The following is a 23,712-nucleotide window of genomic DNA, read 5'->3' on the forward strand; positions in this document are numbered from 1 at the left end:
ATTGGTAGATTGATAGATTGAGGAAATATAAGTGAAAATAGAGAAATTGTATTTAAAATATTTAGGCAAATGAGCAATCAAGTCATGGTGTAGCAAATGCAAGCTTCACAATGGACAAATCACAAATAAATCAATTAAGCAACACACAACTAATCATTTTAATATTATAATAAGCAAGTTTATAATGGTGACTTTATAGTAATTCAAAATATGAGTTAAATATAAGTTAAAAATATAATATGTGGCTGAAAATTAAATAAATTATCATATATATATAGTTCTTTGTAAAAATGCATATTGATTTTGATTTTATTAATAAAGTTTAATCCTTTGATATTATTACAGAATACAGTTGAAAACATTTACTTGATTTTTTCCTTAAATTTTAAGTCAAACACCTATTGTAATTAAAATAATTTATCTTGAAATTAAAAATTAAAAAATTAGCACTGATTCATTTTATAAGAACTATTCAAATTATATATTTTTTTTCTTATAATACATCTGTAAGTATTTAAAAAAAATTATAGCATATAATAATAATAAAACTAATCTTATAATAAAAATACAATAAAAAAAGAAAAAAGAATTAAAATTCAACATGGTTCAAAAACACATTCATACAATCAATAATTCTTATATATCTTTCGATTTATTGTGTTAAAGAAATAATTAAAAACTTGATATTGTGATTGACACAAATTTTTAATAAACTATGGAATAATTTATATATAATTTTGTTTTGCACAAATATCATTGATATAGATAATTTATTCATTAACTGCAACAACAACAATTGCAGAGCATTATATCTTCATAATAGAAACTGAAGACACCACTTGTAATTCATATAATTTAGAAATGGTTCAAAAAAATGGTAGCCAAAGCAACTATGTGTCAGTTTAGCAAGCACAACATTGTCAAGGTAAGCATCAAAGGCTTTGAATCCTATCAACAACAAATAACATGACAAAGAACGACTTTGCATGAATATGGTAGAATCATACAACTCTTGATATGAATCCTTTAAATGAAGGATCAGTAGATCACCACCTTCACCACTTTAAAGATCAATGCAACATGTTTATAGTGGCCAAATTAGGAACTGCACCTACCACCACATTTAAACAATTCATAACTTGAATCTACCCAACTTTGAAAAAGAAGAAGAAGTATAGCTCTTTTGATCATCAATGTGCCTAATCCTTGCACTACTTTTTAGATTGATGTAATGAACATAGATATTAGTAGTCAAATTCTTCTCACAAAAAACTTGTAGTGAAGGAGCTTCACCATCACTCATTTTATTCATAGAAGGGAGTTCTAACCTCAATTTACTTAAATCAATCATGCTATAAATCTTGCTAAGCCTTCCATGATGTATTTACCTTTCAACACTTCTTAGAATAGATCTTAGATTAGAAAAGATTTGATGTAAAAATTATTGACATATATTATCTGTATAGTCTTCTTCTTTGGATATGAAAAAAATTTACAAATCTAAACACTCAACAACATTTACTAATATGAGACTTTCATACAAAGCTTTAGCTTTGAGATTTCAAAGATAACAATGAAATTTTGAATCAAAAAAAATCTCATGTAAAATGCCATATTCCATCATAGATCAAGGAGATATAAAATTGCACTTTTTGATCATATCCAATTACTTCTCCATCATAAAAAACATCATCAAACTTCTTTCTTGTCTTAGCTCTAATGAATTGGATACCTTCTTTTTGCAAAACAGATCTTCTAAGAACATGTGATACAACTCTTGTTTTCCTTTGAGATTGGCTTTATTTTGATTCACTTTGATTTTTTTCTGAAGCAACCTTACATGTTAATTTACTTTCTGATGAGCTATCACCACTTTCTTTTCTATCACCTTTAGTCTTAGATGTATGAGTCTTTAATGATATAACTTTCTTTGGTCTTTGTTTATTCTTCAAAGTAGGTTGCTTAGTAGCATTCTTCTCCTTCAATGAATGAGATTCAAAAGCTTGCTACTTGTCACCTTCCAATTTTTTGAATGTGGCCTTCTTAGGCAACTTCAGGGATTTTGATGTTTTTGTTTTCTTCTCTAATTTTTCCTTAGCTGGTTTCTTTTTAGTGGCAAAATTTCTTCCTTTAGTTTTTTTGATAGAACTAAACTAAAGATAAGAAGTTGGGTAACAATATTTTGACATACTTAGTAGGATTGAGAATAAGCATATAATCACAATTAAGAAGAGAGGGCATTCAAAGGAAAATCACATTAAGAAAGATAATAGTCTCACTTCTTGGAGTCATTACTGGTTCTGGAAGTAGCTCTCTTGCTGGCATTTGTGACTTTTACTACCTCTGCTTCACTAGTGCCATTGCCACACAGAAAAAACAAACAGAAGAAAATGTGAAATCATTTAGTAACAATGAACCCATGAACATAGAACAACAATGAGAAACTATAAAATTAATCATGCATAGTGGACGTTGTCATTGTCCTGCTTAAGTCCATTCTTGCCACTCCGAAGCTATCACTAGCAATCCAGGACAACATAAAATGCCCTATGAACTCCCTATGGTCAATGGTAAAATGTCATATGAACTCTTAGCAACATCATGTTTTTTGATAAAAACAAAGAAGGGTTCATGCAGTGAATGAAAGCCACATTTTGTCTTCATGGAACATGAACTTTTTTCATAAAAACAAAGACCAAATGAATGCATAAAGGCACTCACGTTGCAATGCAAAGCTCTAAAAAACGACTTATAAAACTGCATGTGAACTTTGTAAAATGACTTGTGAACTCTAAAGAAGGTGAATTTTTTTGATAAAAACAAAGATTCATCCATGTAACCATCAAGAACCACTACTTGTCTCCTTGAGAATTCTTAATATATAGATTCTATTATATGAGAATTTTAAACATGATTTATTGATACTATTTTGTATAAATCATTATTGTTATTAATCAAGTTGTATTTGTTTGTATTTGTTTGTATTTTTTTTTTTTTTTTTTTTAAGTAGATTCATTATGGTGGATGATTTTATCACTTCAATAATTGAGATTGATTACATGGCTATGTTGAAATGATCCATGTGGTTCAATTAGAAACTTGACTTTGCAATATAGATTCTAATATAAAGGCATAATTCTTTTGAATTTCATGCATGTAATAATAATAATAATAATAATAATAATAACAATGATAACATTTAATGTTTAATTTCATTTCAAAAAATGTTTGTTATTTATCATTTATTGTATACTATTTACTTAATGTTATGTTGCATATTATATCTATATTTTTTGATTCTTTTTTTGAACAATAAAAAGGATCTACAAAGATTTAACAATTAATCAATTTTATTTAGTATTACACAAACTACATCAATTTAAGATTCAAATAAAAACGTATTTTTGTTTGATATCTGAGGATTTATTAAAATTCCTTTAAGTTGTGAAATATGTAATATATAATTATATATATATTTAAAATGTATAATTAAATATTTAGTATATAAAAAATATATGTCTAATTATACGTATTCTAAAATGAATCTATAAAAAATAAGATAAAATTATCCACAAATGTATGCCTTGTTTTAAAATAGTAAACACATGGAATGTTTTGAATACCAAGAATCATTATTTATGTATGTATAAAGTTACAAGAAGTAATATTAAAAATTGCACATACACAAATGCATATAATAGTACACTTGATGAAACTTATCTTAATAATTGGAGTTGAAAAACAGTAACAAAAGTAACTAGTCATAAAGGTTATCTTTACTTTACGAATGATTAACAACTGACAAAAATCCATTTACATTAATTATTAAGTTAAAATAAAATAAATATTCTTTGACTAAGTTGTACTAGTGGTATACATTGTGTTGCAACACATGAATGAATTATTTCACCAAAATTGCCTTACATCATAAGAATACGAATAAAAAGGGCAAAAAAAACAAAAGAAACAAAGGAGAGAAATGGAGGGTGGTGTTATGCATCATAATAGTTGTTGGATTTTAAAAATATATGTAGAAATAGCAACCAATTTGATCACATCTCATCTCCATTTTATCGTGGAAGGGTGATCGATAGAACTGTCAATTTTCGATTTATAGAAGGTGACAAACGCCAAAGCGCATTGTTTTATTTTGTTTTACGTTAATTTTCAGATGTGTTTTTACCTTAGTTGCAGCACTGCGGCAAAGACGAGCACTCCCAGAAAATTCAACGACTCTGAATTGCTAGGCAAGGGTCCCTATGTGTTAAATTAAAACACTTGACAAGTCTGCCTCTGTATACACCCATGACAAGAATCAACATGGGCAATCACCCAATGCCATTGCAACAACAACAACATCAACATCAAACTCTTACGACTGTCGAAGAGAATTAAAAAAGGTGAAAGAATTTCCAAGGGTCGAAAGATCTGCAGCATTGCAATAAACCATCCGCCACAGCTCCAATGGACATATTATGGTGAGACAAACCAAAGTAGTTTACAAACTACGTCCTAAGATAGCTACATAGGAGGAAGCGGCCGCCGACATGTTGGACATTCCATTTTGATGTCCATCCACCTTTGTAAGCACCCGGTATGAAAAAAATGGTCGCACGGAGTTACCTGAAAATGATCAAACCACCTCATAGTTAGCAGATGATTTTTACTTCAGAAATGTTCACACCATAAACGAAAGACCACATAATACTCCGTTGCATGCATACAGGTGGGAAAATAGTAATCCGTGTCACTACACAAACCCTTCTAATTGCATTTTGTGACCACAATGAACATCAGTGGACTTAAACTTCTTATAATACCCATGATGGAACTTTGATTGGTATGATGAACACACACACCATGCAGTCATTACACCGCTGTGAAACATCAACAGCAGCCATGCAAATCACGCAGTCAATAGGAGTACACTCCTCTCCCCTTTCTATATGTTCATTAGCACGAATCACTCTGCGGAAGTAGCTGTATTTCTCAGGCAGCAGCTGCACACAATCATCCAATAATAACTGGTGTGAAGTTCAAAAAAACATAAGATAATTATACTCAATTGAGGATTTGTTAGAGCTAGAGCATCGTACAGTGTACAGTGTAACTGTCCATACCTGACGTGGAATGAAACACCGGGCTCCACAGAAATGTTGCAGAAGAAGTATGGCTGCTTGGGCGCCCAAGAATGTGGTTAGACCAAGACACCATCCTAGGTTAGGTTCGATACGCATGAAGTTGTTCGGACAGGCGAAGGCATACAGGGGGATTGCTAAGCGTGTCAAGGTGATACCCACAATGTAGTGTGGGTGGAGTGGTTTCCGCGAATCACGCACCACATTGGCCACAATTTGAGGGATCCAAAAAGAGTAAAACAAGAAAAGGATGTAGCGAAGCATGCTATGCAGCTCATATATAATCAGTATGCCGCTCAGCAGAAATCCATCTGCACCAGCAATATTTACCATTAGTGCAATGCCCAGTGGAAACATCCGCGAGAAAGTGGAATCTTTGACATCAACCACAACTCTTTTTTTTCCTGATGTAAAAAAAGGTAGATCCTCAACTAGATGGTAAAATTTTCAAGAATATCACGAGTGCAAATAGAAGGAAATGGAAGCTTACAGAAACGGGAATAGAGAACTGAAAGCTCACGACGCATAGTTTCCCACCCTTCTCCAGAACTGACAGGCCTTCGCGACTTCCAAATAGCAAGCAAGTACCGCATCTCAAATATTGAGAATACAACAAACTTGAAAAATGCAGCAGTCGCAAATGTATTGAACAGCGACTCTGTTGACGAGTCAAACAAATTGTACAGTGTCAGCTTATCATTTCCACCCAGATCAGGCTTTGCTTATAATTTGCAAGGGATGAGCACCAGATACCTCCAAGTAAATAGCTCAGAGACATTCATGTTACAGTTTTGTTTTTGAAAAATTTTAAAGAGAAAAAGTCTCCATGACTACAAGGTGTCACCTTCTTGATTGATCTCTTCTCTGCGCTTCCACGCTGTTATAGTATATGAGCCCCGACCTACAGGCAGGTGCTGTTTAAGCCAAAGTGCCTAAAAGTGATGCTCAAAACCACTATCATCTACTTTCCCACTTATATGAACTCTACACCTGGCGAGACCTGATCATTCCGCACTGACATTTGAACAAGTAAATCCAAAAGAAATGGAAGTCACGTGCAACGAGCCTGGAGCCCAGCTCTGACATTGCCCATCCAGACTTATGATACTAACTTGCATTAGTGGAATGGGACCAGGATTCATACCTACAAGAATGCCTGCCGTAAGGTGCAAGAGGCAAAGATACGCATCCATGATAGCTTGTTGTCCTATCATCATCAATGATACCTTTGCAGCACCCTGAACCATCCACACAACAAGCAATTCAGATTCTGCAATCACTCAACATCAGGAAATCAACGTCAGTTATTCTATATCAGTTAAATCATGGAAGGCTCACGTATCAACAGACACGAATCCTATACAAGATACGAATCACAATGTTCGAACTAAAATACAAGCTCTCCAAGGCAACGAGAGGTACAGATTGAGTGTTGCTGTGCTCCATTTGACGTATCAAGAAAAGAACCTGCAGAAACGATATCTGGAAGAGTAGGGTTAAGGGGAGCTATCAATACTTAGCCTCATACACGGTAGTAGTGACGGACCGACAAAACTAGAAAATGACAATCAAACTCCTCACAGTTGATGGAAGGAAAATCTAACGGGCATGACTTGTGATACGAAGGCAGCCAAGACGCTTAGGTCATCTTTTCAGTATGACAATGAAACAAGCATACAACGACCTCATCTACTAGACAACCTTATGAATATTTAGATGAATTGGATACGAAAGTGACCATCAACGTGTAGTTGACGGCTTTGTTGTAATACAATTCCACGTTCACTGACGTGGCATTCACGACAAGCGGAGAGAAACATTCGCCTTGGTCTTCATGCATACTGGGACCTTCTACTAACCCTCGCATTTCACAAAATTGACGTTCATGTTCCCCTTCTGCAAAAGCTCCACCATTAGTATAGATTGATCTACAAAAACGTCCACCTTGCAGATAACATCGTTGTATTACGAATCCAAGAGTCTCTCAACCCACTACGTAACCTTCGCACTTGCATCTAGCTAGCAGTTGAGAAGTTTTAATGTGTTCTCAAACCTCTCTAGAACCGAAACCAGAAATATAACCAATTAAGTTTCATGTAGTATCTACAACGAAAGGGTGAAAATGTATACTTCATTGTTCCACATGATGAAAAGTAGTAGCCAATTAATAAACATACTTGAGTAATCACATTGTAGTATGTGAATTCAAATTTATCAGATTCGCTGGGTTGAAAGAACTGACTTGCAAACTCGCGTTTATAATCTGGCACTCTGGGAGATACTTGAGTGACGAGTTGAATCTTGCACATCTTTCCCATCTCCATAATACGTGCTGCATTGAGTGGCAAAAAAATTGATCCAATGAAAACATAGAAGAGACTGTCAAATCATACAGCAACACCTCTTTTGATTGTTGAATATAATTATCAGGTTTAACCATGATAAATTTGTGATCACAAAATTGATTCACAATCCTCAACCAGGCAACATCCAAGTGAATGGAAAGGGCAATAAGACACGTACAAGTCTTTCTTTTGCTTCGATGGTAATTACGAGGAGTGTCTTGTGCCACCTGCGATGAAAACATGCCGAGCTGCGACTCATCAACAAAGCCACAACACCCACGCGAATGCCTCTAGCACTGTCAGTACCTGACCCTCCTTCTAAAAAGATCACGCTCACCCTTCAGCCTAAGAATCAAATAACCTATGATGAATCTTCACCCCAAAGAAAAAATCTACAAACGATTACAGTACAACACAAAAGGCTTAACTTTCTGAGTACACAAAATCGATATGATGAACAGTACTACAAATGGAATGCGGATGATCTGCTCACCAAGTGGTAGGGACTGGATCGAATGAAAACTTCACCTCGATTCATCTCACTGTCCACCGCACTGTGTAACAACACATTAAGATAATAAGATGTCGCCACGGCCAAGAGGAGATCAGCGTTCTGAAAAAATTAGCAGACACTTGCACAAGCTCTTGCACCTCTTTCGGCTGCCAAAGCTAAATAACGCGCGCGCATGCTTTTAATATTGCAAATAACCCACGTACATTAAACATACTTTCAAGTATTCAGCCATTCATAACCAGAAAACAAACCTGCTCAAGACCATCCGAAGTTGGCGGAAGGGCCACACATAAACCCCTTCCATTTTCATTTGCAAATCACCATCGCTTATATACACACCATCGCGTAGCACTACTTCTCCCTGGTGAACCGTGAAAGTTACTCAAAAAACTTAGAAAAAGTAACCACGATATTACAACTAAAGATGTTCAAACTTATGTAAAGGAGAATTATCAATAACTATAACAAACCTGTTATGTTTTGTCATTGAAATTGGATGGGATGGGATGGGATGGGATGGGATGGGATGAACTGAACTTGTTTACCTGTACATAGTGTACACCCCTTATATCAGTTAGTGAGCTTGTAAGTTCAAAAACTATATTTCCACTAGATTTCTGGAACACGGGAAACTTGGATGAAAAGTTGCCGTTGCGATGTGACCATGTTCCTGCGAAAGCACGAGCATACCATACTTCAAACATGAAATGCATGTACGAATTGATCGGAAACTGTACTCATATGAACAATAGCACACTAGGATACTCACAACAGATTGACTCACATGCATCGATCCAACCGACATTCAAAATAAACATTCAAATTAAGTGCTTAGCGTAAAAAGGCAGCATTTGTAACAAATATAGAATGCAGGCCGTCTCGACAAAATACACATTATCAGTTCAACCATTTACCTTTGTAAGTCCCTGAGATGTTCAACATCGAGTATGGACCCAACTGTCCTCCACTGCCTTCTGTAAATAGACGCTGCACTTACAAACAAGGGGAACCCAAACAACGAATAGAAGTAAAAACACGCGCCCGATAGGATCATTAGGAAAAACCAATCATTTGATGTGTGCACATAATCCTGCGTTCGAAAACAGATTTCTAATGCTTTCAGACGCGGTATATGGAGAAAACAAGTATAGTGCCACTAAATTGACATTCTTGACAAGTGATGATAAAAGCCTTCACATACAGACGAAATTCATACCTCGTGCCATGGCGATTCTTCAAAGCCAAGCACCTTTTCCTTCAAAGGTCGATAACCAGTGGCCACTCCCAGCAACACGCATACAATGATTACCCACAGAGTGATGGCGATGGCACATGCCCTATTCACACCACAGTTCCGCCCAATGTCATCCCACTGCACCCCCCGCCTCTGGGCCGAAAAGGCCCCCACCCGCTCGGTGTCTACCAGTTCTGACAAAATCTTAAAGAGCATATCTCCGGCACTAGGCTTGCTTGCTCTCCGTCTATGTATTGTCACGTCATCAACCGCTACCCCCTGGAAAAGTCTCATAGAGCTTCCTCTCTCTAAACCCCATCACCAAGCTCCTCTCCCGATTGTAGATTTCTTCATATACAGCAGCTGTGCTCACTCTTACTCAAGCGGTGACCACCTCAGCGATGACCTAATTCACGAAATCAGAAAATTTAAAACTATGAACACGGACTTAATGCGCAGTTTGAATGTGAAGAGTTGAGAGTAAAACAAATATCAACAGAAAGAGCAATATTTTCATCATAGGACATGCAATCGTATCACTTTCAAGGAACAAAATGAGGAAATTTCTTGTATGAATCCAAAACCCTCAACTGATTTAATCTACTGCAATTCAGCAAGCTCGATACATAAGTAGGAGGTATTCCAATGCTGCAAATTCGATAAGTAATTTAAGGGATATTCTCCTAAACCACGTATATCTTTAAAGGTAGTACTATTAAGAAGCTGATGCAAGCAATGCGCAGTGCCAATGAACTTTTCGATTCCAGAGTGCAATATTTTGGTACAGGCCATGACCTAATGCAAAATGCTCACTTCGCAGGTTTACTGAGGGACAATTCTCACGCAACACTCTCTAACCCATGGTCCACATAAATTCTTAAGAAAATAAAATTTAAGAAATAAACACCCTGTGCCGAATAATTAAATGTAAACTTTTAAAATGTGTAAACGATTATACTAAAGGAAAAGAAAAAAGAAAACATGAAGCGACGAAAGAAGAAAAAAAAAAAAAAAAAAAAGGGGGAAGAAAGAAAAAGGGTGACAACCAGCACACGCAGCGAATTGCCGAAACAACAAATTTAATCTCTTCATCACCCCTGATTTCCTCAGCGCTACCAAGTAGCATCGAGAACCGACAATGAACAGAAAAAGCAATTGTGGATTTCAGCACGACCAGGAAATCAATTCACCAAACATAGCCCTTCTACCATGCCCGTCACAAAGCCCTAAATGCCCAGAACACACCGCTTGACCAACCCACATCGAGGCCTGTAATACAAACATCCAATTCCTGAGGGCTGCATAGCTGACACGCCCGAAGTTCTGGCGGCATTCCAAGTCCAAAACGAGAACAGAATGTGTTGCACACAACTCTCGTCCACGCAATCTCTTAACAAAAAAAAAAAAAAAAAAAAAAAAAAACGGAACCGACACGACCCAGTATGCAAAGGGCCGCGAAAGGGGTGCTGGAACCAAGCAAGCAACGAACGAACAAACGAACAATCGGACGAGCAAGGGAATTGGACCAAGTGCGCGTGAAAGCTAGAATGGGACAAAGCCCTCACCAGGAGTATACGACACAGGGACGACGATTGTGGGAGTGCGAGAGTGAGGGTGCGAAGGGGCACTGATTGACAAGGGGATTGAAACAAAGCGCCACATGGAAACAGATGAAGCATCACAGCAGCATAGAAGCATCGATGCAGAGCAGTAGAAGCAGCGAAATTGACGCAACGACGACAACGACGACGAGAGAGCTAGAATACGCAGCAGAGCCCAGGAAGCGGTGTCCACCTCTCGGGGAAAACCACCTATCACCGAATCCACTTCTGCTTGTGACCGGGCACAGCCTGGCCCCTCCCGCCCTGACGGATTACGCGCGGAACATGTGTGGGTGGCTTCACGCTGCTTTGTCCAGTCCTACGTGGCATGCATTCCTATGCAACATATCTCCCTCTGTCTCTTAGTATTTTTAGTAATATGGCGTGTCAAATAAAATACAAGCGGATTTTATTGGGTTTGTGTAGGAAGTGGAATTGCTCCTAGAGTATTGATTTTCACTAGAATAAGATTTAATGACTTTGTTAGTGTCCAAGAAATATAATATTTATATGAATTTCTTAGTGTATACAAACTCATAAAAATCATATACAAATGCTACATCCGGTTGTATCTTTTTTTTTATTATTTATTTAAAGATATTTTGAATTCTAAAAAAATTAAAAAATGATCGGATAATATCTTTGTTTGATTTTCAAACAAAATTTCATGGCTTTAAGGATTTAGCAACCACTATTTTGTGCATCACAAATCAGTATTTGAGCCAAAGACTATTCAACATTTTTTGAACTTTTAAACTTCAAAAAAAACGTGGAATAATAAAATTATTTATAGAAATCGTTTACAAAAGATTTATATAATATTGATAATGCGTAATTTATTGAAATAAATATTTATAAAAATATTGTTATTTTTTAAAATATCATTGTAGAAGCTATTTGAACATAATTGAATCTTATAATATCTTTAAACAATTTATTTGATTATGATATATTTATATACATAAAGAATCATGATAAAAACATGTGACACAATGAACAATAGTTTTAAACATCATATGGTCTTTATATAGCTTTTAAAGGTTATTTTTGATAATTTGTGTCTAAAATTAAAATTGAAGTTTTTATCAATCTTATTAAAATATTTTTTAAGTTCAAGCCTTAGTTTAAGATTAAATTTATTTATTTTTCACAGAAATTTATATTATAATTATTTTTTAGATAAAATTTAAATAATTTTTAAATTTCTACTTTACTTATTTGATAGTATTTTTTAATTTTTAATTTTTTAATTTTTTTAATTATGTTCTTGATAATTCTTAATAAATATTTTTTTAATTTTGATTGATAATAATACTTGTGATATTTTACAAAATTTGTGAAATTATTTAAATATGAATTTTATTTTATTTTTTGAAAAATAACTCAAAAAAATTAACATATGAAAAATATAATAATAGAATAAAAATAATATTAGATATAGTAATAGCTAAAATGCAATATCAAAATTGCTTTAAAATCTATACTAGCAAGATGAAGTATTGGTTAACTTTTTTCTTAATCATTAATGCAAACTAAATTAGATAGTAGTTTTTAAAAGATGTTAAAGAAACTTTGTAATTGTCATGAATATATATATATTTATTTCAATAATTATTTAGATAATATGAATAGATAGAAATAGTTGAAAAAGATTAATTTGATAATATCTTGTAAAAAAGCTATATAGACATGGCTTTGACTTCATATGTGTTTGTAGTTGATTGGTAAGTTAGAAACTTGGTCAAAAAGTTAGCCGCATGTCGCATATGTTGTTAGCTTGTATTACAAGCTAACCATGTGGCATACATATAAAAAACTTTCTTGTAAGTTTGATACATGTCATACAAGTTAAACTTGTGTTAGAGGTCCTATACAACAATGCCATGTAGCTCTTAGTTAGATAGAATATATATATATATATATGAGAATAATACATTCCTCACTCTTGTTAATTCTTTTCTTGCTTCTAGTCTAATTTCAAGAGTTTCTAGAATTCTAGACTCTACCAATAGCAATTCTAATTTTTTCTTAAATATACATACTTTCTTCTTTCTATTTTGTCATCTTTCTTTGATACATATCTTACTTGTTTATGTATCTTCTTAAAGTTCTTATCCTTGACAATAGTAGTATAGAAGTCAAATTTTTATTATAAAGATATTAATATTTTTTTTTTAATATTTATTATAATCATAGAAGAAGCAAGTTAAAAATTGCAAAGGTACTTAAGATATTGGTTCAATATATATTTGGAATAAAAAAAAATAATAAATTTATATTTATTTTAATTATTATTTTATAAGACACAAAAAAATCAAAAAAATATTATCAAAAACATACATATCTATTATTATAATTATTTAGATTATATAAATAGGTAGAAATAAATAAAAATAATTTAATTTAAAAATATCTTATAGAAAAGCTTTCTAAAAGCTTCATATACACAATTTCACCTTTTTACATGTCTATAGGTAATTGATAGGTTGAATACTTGGCTAACAAGTTGGCTATGTGTTGTACGTATTGATAGCTTGTAGTACAAGCTAATCATTAAGTATACATATAGAAAACTTGCCTTGCAAATTAAAATATGTGTCTTGTAAATTAAACATGTGTCAATGGTTTTATGGAATATTTCTACATATCTTCTAAAAAGATAGTATATATGGAGGCAAGAATAAAGCCTTCTTCACTTTTACAAATGCCTTTCTTATTCTTTGTCTTGTTTTAAAAAATTCTAGTTCTCTTGTCTTTGAAAATAGTCATTTTAGTTTAATATTATATCATCTTTGAGTGATTATCTAGTCTTTTCAAGTAACAAAATAATGTATTTTTTTTTGGTTCTTTGAGATTCATGTTCTTAACAGTTTGACAATAGTGATAACATTGTTTTTGTTTTGTTTTAAAAGTTAGTGAATTACCCCACTTCTATTGTTGTGTTTTGAAGATTGCAGACTATCCACCTTTAAACTAACTTTTGGTTTTTTAACATTGATTTTTTTCTAAAAGAAAGTTTACTATTTTTCTTTATAGAAATTTTCATTTGATATTGGGAATTATAAATTATCCTTTTCTAATTTGACTTATAGATTTATTAGAATTGTCTTTAGAAAACAAATCATGAATGCTACTCTCGGTAGAAGTGAGAATATATTTGCAAGTATTGTAGATCTTCATAAGCTTGTCACTATTCTTACGATAGAAATTTTATATATTTCTAATATTATTTTATAACATGTGTCCTTACTTAAAAATGCATTGAACACCTAATTGTCGAAGATAAGTGAAAAAACAATAACAATTCTATCGAGTTTAATACAATCTTAAACAAATTTTAAATAATTTTTGATAATCCTAATTATATTTTAATCAATTCAAATAAATTTAAAAGAAGAGAAAAAAAATATTAAAAAGTAATAAATTAATCTTAAAGAAAAATAAGAAGAAAATCTTAAAAAATATAAAAATAAACCTTCAAAGAAATAATAATAATCTTAAAGAAATATTAGAAATAAAAACTTTTAAAAAAATAAAAAAAAATCTAAAAAAATAATTAAAATAAAAATATTAAATAAATCCTAAATAAATCTTAAATCCAATTTTAATTAAAATCTTAATTAAATCCTATTGAACCTTAACCAAATCTTAGGTAAATTTCTAATTGAAATCTTAATTAAAATTATAATTGAAAATATAATAAATTTTAATTAAATCCTAAATCAAACCTTAATAAAATCCTAAATTCTAAAATAATTCTAATGAAATCTTAATAAAATCTTAATAAAATTTCAGAAAAATCTTAATTAAATTCTTAGTAAAATTTTAATTAAACCTATATAAAATCCTAAACTATAGTCAAATCCTAGATCCTAAATCAATCCTAATCAATTCATAATAAAATCATAAATCTTAAACAAAATTCTTAACAATCCTATAGAAAATTAAATATTTAATGATTAATTTTTAAATTTTTGATTTTGACTCAAACTTTATATACCTTAAAATAACTAAATTAACAAAAAGAATTAAAGATTTGAAGAAGATTGCACATACCAATAATAAGAAAAACTTCTCAAACCTCTAAGTTATTAGCCATCCTTCTTTTTTGAATTGAACATTGATCTTTCAATATAGATTTCTCCTTACTAAATCGTTTAATTGCTCTACAATTTGTATTGTGTGTAAATATTTCAGTCTAAATTACTCTTATTAATTTTTGCTTCAATCAAACTAGCACATATTCCGAGATCACAAAATTCTTCACTTATCCTAAATCTCAATTATCAGAGACTATAATCCATAAAAATCCTTATACACTTCAATTTGACTGCTAAATTGATTTCAAATTTCTCAAAGATATTTGTAAAAAGTACAATAATAAACTTTCTAATTTTTACCTATATACATATTATAAACTCACAAAATCTTGAAATTTGTTAACTTGTTTTTATTTCTCAAAGTCCAAATCCATTGAATACATTACTAACTTTGAAAATCTCTCAAAATCTCAATACTCATTCAAACAATATAAAATCAATCCTTATAAATTTCTTCTTAAATCTGCTCTCAAATCCTACTCTTTGATTTACAAAAGAATCCTAGGATTGTCGTAGGTACATGGTTTTGTGCCTTGGAATCTAATTTTGATCTAGATTAATAATTACTTCTCTTTGGATATCAATTTTTGATATTTTGAAATAAGTTTTGCTTTGAAATATTATTATTTCTTTTCAAAACATGCCTATATCAATTTATTATCTTATTTTCTTGGATATGATTCATTTAGGCCTCTACAAAATTAATAGAAGTCTCTTCTACAAAATATAACATTAAGACTAAACTTTTTATTATTATTTTTAATTTTTTATTAATTTTTTTATTACATCTTTCTACTAGATTCATTTATAATAACATCTATATTTTATTTTCTACTATATAACTATGTTACCACACAAGAATGTCAATAATAGAAGTAGTATTTTGATGCATATAGAAGAAATTAGTAATAAAGTTCAAAGTCTATGTCAACAAGTTATGTAATTCAAAAAAGCAAGTAGATCAAGTTCACAACTAAATTTAAGAAATATTACTATGATTAGTATAAAAGAAGAAAGAATAAGTATTCTAAAGAAATTTCATAGAACAAGATCTAAATTTTAAGGATTTTTACAATAATTAAAGTTCTATCTAAGGTTGTATCTTTCCCAATATCCTAATGGATTTATTCAAATTGGATTTATAGGTGTATTTTTCTTTAAAAGTGCTCTTTCTTAGTTTATACCTTTAATAGAAAAAAATATAACTTCTTTATAATCTAAATTCATTCTTAGAAGTGTTTATAGTTATATTTGAAAAAATTAATTGGCAAAGAGTAATAGAGACCAAGGTCTTATCTTAACAATACAGATGATATTCAACCACTATATATGTTGTTAAATTCAAAAACCTTACTTGCAATATAGATTGGAATAATAAAGCCTTTATTAATAATTAATTATACATATTAAAAGAAAATATCAAAGATTTATTGTTGACAATTCCAAGACATATTCATTAAAGCAATTTATTGCTTAAGCCATTGTATGTGATAATCAATTCTATGAAGATACCAAAAATAAAGATTTGATTTAAGATGTACAAGTCAAGTCATGGCAATAGCTTTTAATTTCATAGAAGTTTATTCATCAAAATCCAAATCTATGCAAATTGATATGATATATTTCAAAAAGATTATTGAATAAGAAAAGACTTGATGCAATTAAGAAAATTTATACTCATATTATAGAGAATCTATGTACATTGCTCAACATTCTCTACAAAGCAACGCAACCACAAAATAAAAAGCATGTTTGCCAAATAAGATGATATGTTTGAAAACTATTTTTTTCAGCTATAATAGAGACTATGTGATTAGAATCTTGTGTGACACCTAGTAAAGGTCCTATTTTTTCTTCAAATCTATCATCTTGCTTTAAAATTTAAAAAAAAATATAATAAAAAAATCATAAAGTCTTTGCCATATTAGATTTAGAAGTTATATCTTCTTTCATAAAAAAATAATTTATTCCAAAATAAGAAATATTTTTACTTTAAAAAATCAAACTTATGCATGTAGAAATAGTAGATGGTTGTATATTATCTTTTGTAAATGGTACATATAAAATTATTCATTTAGATGTAATAATTAATGGTTATAATTGCTTAATAATATTTATTGTAATTAAATCTTCCTCTAATTTAGTTATTTTAGGATTATTGTGACTAAGAAAGTATAATCTTCAAATAGATTGAATTTCTTATATTTTTAAATTTTTTGATAGTTTAAATCAAAATTTTATTAATCAAGTAGATATCCATAAGTCCAATATAATCAAATCTTTATTGGTAGGTGGAAGAAATTTCATATAAGCTGCAAGAAAAAGGTTATCTTTTATTATATATGTCATACATATTTCTAATGGAAGAAAGATTACAATTAGCATCTCAAGTCAATATTAAGATTATCAAGATGTTTTTGAAAAAATAAATGTAGATATTCTTTTAGAGCATCATTCATATGATTATATAATTGAATTTCAAGGACAAGCACAATTGCCATTTGGAAAAATCTATAGAATATTATAAAAAAAAAATTAGATGCATTCAAAGAATGCATCAACAAAAACTTGGCTAAAAACTTTATATATCATTTAAAATCTTAGGAGGTGCTCCTATCTTATATGTGAAGAAGAAAGATAAATCATTACAAATGTGTATGGAATATCAAAGGTTCAACAAGATCACCATTAAAAATAGATTTCTTTTACTTTTGATTATAAGATTTCTTGATTAATTCAATCATGCTAAGATTTATAAAAAAAAATAGATCTACAATGAACATACAACCTTATATGCATCAATAAAAGAAATGAATAAAAGACTGCATTTCAAATCAAGTATGAAAATTTTGAATATAAAGTCATATCTTTTAGATTCACAAACATACCAATTTCTTTTCAACATCTAATGCATGATATTTTTTGACAATTTCTTAATAATTTTTTTGTTTATTATTTAGAAAACATTCCAATCTACTCTAAGGATACAAAAGAATATAAACTTTATGTTTTGTTGTGTATTATAAAAACTCAAAGATGCAAGAGTATATGCTAGGATAAAAAAGTGTGTATTTCACACTACTTAAGTTGACTTTTTAGAATACATCATTTCAAATAATGATTTTAAAATGGATTCTAAGAATGTCCATACTTTCATAGATTAAAAAGTTCCAAAAATAATATTTTTGAGGTCTATTAATTATTATTGGATCTTCAAAAAAACTTTTCTCAAGTTGTAGCTCCTCTTATATATCTTATATATTAAGACAAATTTAAGTGAAGTAAAGAAATTGAAGCATATTTTAATGTTTTAAAGCTAGCTTTTATTTTTAGATCAATCTTATATTATGTCAATTTCTTTAAGGTATTCTTCATAAAAATAGATGCATTAAACTTTGATTTAACAATAGTATTATCAAAAATAGGAATAGATGACAAATTCCATCTAATAGATTTCTATTTTAGAAAAATTTAATAAATTAATATTAATTATAAGATCTATTATAAGGAGCTTCTTAAAACCATGGATTTATTTTTAAAATGGCATTATTATCTAGAAGGTGATTCCAATTTAGTCATTGTGTAAATAAATCACAAGAACCATAAGTATTTTATGTCAACATGTATTTTGAATTATTACCAAGCATGTTGGAGTATTATTTTATTAAGATTTAATTTTAAGATTACCTTTGGATTAATAAAGCAATAAATTCTATTAAATGTCTTTTCTAGACATTCTTATCTTGCATCAATAAAAAGAAATACATCTTTTGACTAACAAAAAATAATTTTTTTGATGCTAGAGAATTTTCATATTTAAGCAAAAAAATCAATATTAATTGTTGATTCAAATTTTTTTAAGTAAATTCAATTGAGTATGTCTTTTGATTTTCTTGTTCATGATATTAAAAATAATTCTTCTAATTCTTGTGATACTTTCAAGTTTTAATTTAAAAATAATCTATTATATTTTAAGAAACATTTATATATTCTAAAAAGTAAAGCACAATTAGGTATTCTTCAAGCTCATCATAATTTCCAAGCAATATGATATTTTGGATACAACAAGACTTTTGAGCTAATATCTAGAGATTTTAAATGGCTTCAAATGTAGAAAGCACTTCAAGACTTTGTACAATCATGTATTGTTTGTTCAAGATCAAAAAAATTTCATTATCAATCTTATAGACTTCTTCAGCCATTACCTATTCTAGAGCAATCATGGTCATTTCTTTTTATGGATTTTATCATGGATCTTTTAGTCTCAGGTTTTTATGACTTTACATTTGTAATAATAGATTGATTCATTAAGTTGATACATTTTATACTATGTATAAAATCTATTATAGGTGAAAAAATAGCTAAGGTTTTTTTAATAACATATATTTTTATCATGGATTATCAATAGATATTATATCAATTAGACAGATTCAATTTGTATTAAGATTTTAGAATTTATTTTTAACATTTTAAAGATAGACATAAAACTATCTTCAGCTTTCCATCCTCAAATTGATGGACAAACATAGTACATAAATTAAGTTTTGGAATAATATTTGAAGTGTATTATCAATTACCAACAAGATAATTGAATAATTTTTTTGGCATTGGTAAAGTTTACTTACAATAACATAATATATTTTTCTATGTGACAAACACCTTTCTCTACCAATTATGTTTATCATCAATGACTAAAATTTATTAAAATATCTTATTCATTGGCCTAGATATGATATTTCTGAATGCAAATGGGAGTCAACCAAGAATCTTATAAATACAATAAAGAATATTGATGTTTTTCATTGACAACATCCATTTAAACAAAAATGAAGTAAATTAAATCTTTTTTTATAAAGAAATATATTTTATGAAAGATTGAATTCTATCTTCTATCTTTATTTATAATTTTTGTGTAATTGTGGCATTAAAAAGATCAAGAATTAGCAATCAAAAAATTCAATTCAAGAGCTATTATTTTTTGATTTACCAAATGAAACATTATAATTGTCACAACCTTCAAGTCAATACAATAGAGATGAAGATCCTCAAAAACAACATGTTCTCTCTTAAATAAATATCAAAATATAATGTGCTTGATACTATGACTTTGGAAGAGACTCTTAATGCTTGATAGTATTATTGGAAGTAGGAACCCTCTTCTTCTTCTGTCCAACAATGTTATAAATGTTCTCTTTCAAAGGAGTTACAAAGGCATCTACAATATTCAAATAATATGGTGGTCTTTTTGTCCTAGTATTAGACAGTATCAATAGCTAAGAGAATCTATCAACCACCTTCAAAGAGAACAAAAATTAGAATATGTGGCAAATACAATTTGCCACATCTTGTTGTTCTTTATGGAACTGGTCCTTAGAAAGAAGAATAATATCATAAACATATATATTTTTCTAAATAAAAATTATTAGATATAAAATAAATATAGGAAGATTTATTATTATTTTGTAGCAAAGCTTCTTAGAAGCTTCATAGAAGCGTATTTCACTTTATACATATTTGTAATTAATTGATAGATTAAAAACTTGACCAACAAGTTAGCAATGTGTTGTACATATTAATAACTTATAAAACAAGCTAACCAAATGGTGCACATATAGGAAATTTGTCTTGTAAGTTAGACATGTATCTCGCAAGTTGGACATATATTGGAAGTCTTATAGAATGTTGTTATATAGCTCTTAATTAGATAATATATATAGAAGTAAGAGTGAAGCATTTTTCACTCTTCCCAACGCCTTTCCAATCTTTAGTCTTATTTCAATACTTTCTAGTCTTCTTGTCTTTAGCAATAGCTATTGTAGTTTAATATTATATCACCTTTGAATAATTTCCTAATCTTTTCGAGTGACACAAGAGTGTATTGATCTTTTAATACTTTGAAATTCATGTTCTTGACATTATGTTTAACATTACTTAAAATGTTGTTGTATTACATGAAGTCTTGCTTGAAAATGCATTGGATATCTAATTATAGAAAGTACAAAGAAAATTGCAACAACAAGATCTTAACAACTCTAATAGAATTGTAAAAAAAATCCCATTAAATTTTAATAATTTTAATAAAGCATTAATCAAATATAAAAAAAAATCTTAAAGAAATTACAAAAGAAACATAGAGAAATCCTAAAAAAATATTAGATAAACCTTAAATAAATCTTAAATAAATCTCAAGCAAATCCTATTTTAATCCTAATTGAAATCCTAATGGACTTTAACTAAATTCTAGGTCAAATTCTAACTAAATCTTAAAATCTAAACTAAATCCTAAACAAATCTTAAACTCTAAACCAAAACCTAATCAACTCAAACTAATCCTAAGGTAGATTAGAATCCCAATATCTATTAATGAAATTATTGATTTTGTGTAAAAATTTACACACCTCTCAACTTATTAGTTAAAAGCAAGTACAATAAATTTGAAGATAATCACAATTACCAAATAGAAGAAAATTCCTAAAATCCACTCTGGTATTAGCCGACTTCTTACTTCAATGTAAATGTTGAACTTCTAGTGCTAATATCTCTTTTTTAAACTATTGAATTCCTCTAAAAATTCACTTAAACTACTAGAAATCAAGTCTAGTCTCCATACAAAAAAAATTCACTTCAATCCAATTAACAAATCACTAAAGATCTTAAAAATACGTATTGACCTTTAAATTCTAATTTTTGAGATCTCAACCCACAAAAACCTTAACAAACTTTGATCCAATTGTTCAATTAACTTCAAAATTTGCACACAAATTCATAACTAGCAGACCAACATTCTATCTAAAATTTATCCATATACATATGACAAAACTCAAGAAATCTTCAAATATATAAACATAATTTTATTTCTCAAAATCTAAACCAATCGAGAACATCATCAACTTTGAAAATCCTCCCAAAACTAAGTATTAACTTGATTGGTATAAAACCAATGTTCAAAAATCTCTTTGCAAGTCTGCTCTCAAATCCCACTCTCTGATCTACCAAAGAACTCTAAAGTCACTATAGGTGCATGGTTTTGTGCCTCAGGGTCTAATTTTGATCCAAGTTGACAATCGATCCTCTTTAGGTATCAATTCTTGGCTTCTTGAGGTAAATTTTACTAAAATCTAATCTTATCTTCCTCCTATACATGCCCATATGATTTTATTTTCCAATCTACTTTGTTTTGCCTTATTTATGGCCCTACTAAGTAACTAGAAGCCTATTTCGTAAAATAACAATAATAATACCCTTTAGTTTTACTAACTTTTTGACTATTACCTATTTTTTAAGATAATTTTCTATAATATTTTAAAATAAAATCTTCTATAATGTAATGTTTTACTCTTTCTTTCATTAGCCATGTTACATCATGACAACATGTTAAAATAAGATCTATTTTTTTTTCAAACCAATGAGTCATACAATTTTAAAGTCATTTTATATATTCAAAATAAACATAATTGTATTTGATTTTTTGATACATTTAAATATCATTTAAAATAGAAAGAATATTGGCTTCAAACCTAAGTCTTAATAAGATGTTAAAAATAATAATAGAAACAAAATACATCTAATTAAAATTGATTGATAGAATATTATTTATTCTTATAATTTACAACCACAATCTAAAACCAAAACCAGAAATCCATGAAATTAGTGAAGATTTTGAAGATTTTGATTGTAGTCTTGCATTGCGATTCAATGAGTGAATGATGTAATCATCAAATCATGCATCCACACATTTTTATCCATCGCACATACTGTTGTGTAAATAAATTCCAGGCTTATCCTTCTGCTTCAGCGACTTAAAAGTGCAAGATTTGTACCAACACCATGAGGGCTGGGATCCATTTCCGAGGAGAGATACTTGCCCCCAGACGGGGGTCAGATCCTGAAGCCCAAGTAAAGAATCTGACCCTCCACAGGGGTCTCTCGATTGAGCATCACGATCGAGACTTGAATCAGAGCGAGAGTTTTACAAGACTCTTCTTCTGCCAAGAGGATTGAGTGTCTCCAAGATTTTGCATTACGCGCAGTTGTGCATGATGTTTCGGAAATTGATTCCTGGCATTGAGCAATGTGTTTGGGAGAAGCTATGGTTGTTGGTTTTAACAGGCACCGAGACTGCCTTAGCAGAGGCATTCCATCCAAAGCATTCACTACGAGTGAAGGTTACCAATTACAGCAGCTGGCGGTGAGAATTGAAGCAATCTACCGATTTTACTAAATTGATTTTGAAATGTATCAAAAGTAAAAATAAAAATCTCGATGGATTGATATTTAAAAGTTGCATCGAAATTTGGAACTATGATCATCTTCCGAGCCATGTCAGTACGCATAAAAATAAAGAATAAAAACAAAAAAAGATAATTCTAAAGGCAAATCTGAAAATCCGCACGAAATCGACAAGTCTGAAACAGAATCGATGGTGTGAAAGGAAAATCATCCGCAATGCATGATGCAAAATGATCTTAGTCACAACGCATTTTTTTTATTATTATTATTAAGATTTTCTAATTTCAGAGTGCATTGCGGCAAAACGCCTTCGCAACAATGGATCGAGTATCTGTCTACATGCAACCCTATGTTGCTGGCAGGGACCTTCTGGAACTTACGCCAGAAAGAAACCCCAAAGAATGATAGTGAATCGAAGAGTAAAACAATTACTCTGACTATGTACAAAACTTCCATGTCATTTGCAAAAAATTCCTCGAGCATAGCCGATGAGTTGGAGAACAGAACACAATTGTTCGTGCTCATCGCACATTTCTTTGCCGTTGCCGTTG

General features: G+C 30.2%; 1 protein-coding gene and 1 long non-coding RNA gene across 10 annotated transcripts; one reads left to right on the forward strand and one right to left on the reverse strand.

Annotated features, from left to right (window-relative positions):
- Positions 1–4,360: 4,360 nt before the first annotated feature.
- On the reverse strand, positions 4,361–11,047 carry LOC112274415 (transmembrane E3 ubiquitin-protein ligase FLY2). Of its 9 annotated transcripts, none has more exons than XM_024503901.3 (16): positions 10,797–11,040; positions 9,214–9,637; positions 8,912–8,984; positions 8,543–8,667; positions 8,249–8,358; positions 7,977–8,037; positions 7,662–7,710; positions 7,381–7,470; positions 6,868–7,034; positions 6,561–6,620; positions 6,283–6,376; positions 5,983–6,039; positions 5,629–5,796; positions 5,121–5,449; positions 4,860–5,000; positions 4,361–4,623 (listed from the first exon to the last, which is right to left on the reverse strand). In XM_024503901.3, the coding sequence occupies exons 2-16, from the start codon at positions 9,523–9,525 to the stop codon at positions 4,522–4,524; spliced, it is 1,938 nt and encodes a 645-aa protein (XP_024359669.1). In that variant the 5' UTR covers positions 9,526–9,637; positions 10,797–11,040; the 3' UTR covers positions 4,361–4,521. The 9 variants fall into 9 exon arrangements, with proteins under 9 accessions (XP_024359669.1, XP_024359666.1, XP_073385941.1 ...); XM_024503898.3 differs by having other exon boundaries at positions 7,662–7,731; XM_073529840.2 differs by lacking the exon at positions 10,797–11,040 and adding an exon at positions 10,493–10,614 and having other exon boundaries at positions 7,662–7,731.
- On the forward strand, positions 9,637–10,267 carry LOC141044686 (uncharacterized). Its single transcript, XR_012216337.2, has 2 exons — positions 9,637–9,868; positions 10,052–10,267. It is a non-coding gene; the product is annotated as an uncharacterized LOC141044686 (long non-coding RNA).
- Positions 11,048–23,712: the final 12,665 nt, after the last annotated feature.

The sequence above is a fragment of the Physcomitrium patens genome, chromosome 21, assembly GCF_059467195.1.
Source record: "Physcomitrium patens ecotype Gransden chromosome 21, ASM5946719v1, whole genome shotgun sequence".
Classification (NCBI taxonomy): Eukaryota; Viridiplantae; Streptophyta; class Bryopsida; order Funariales; family Funariaceae; genus Physcomitrium; species Physcomitrium patens.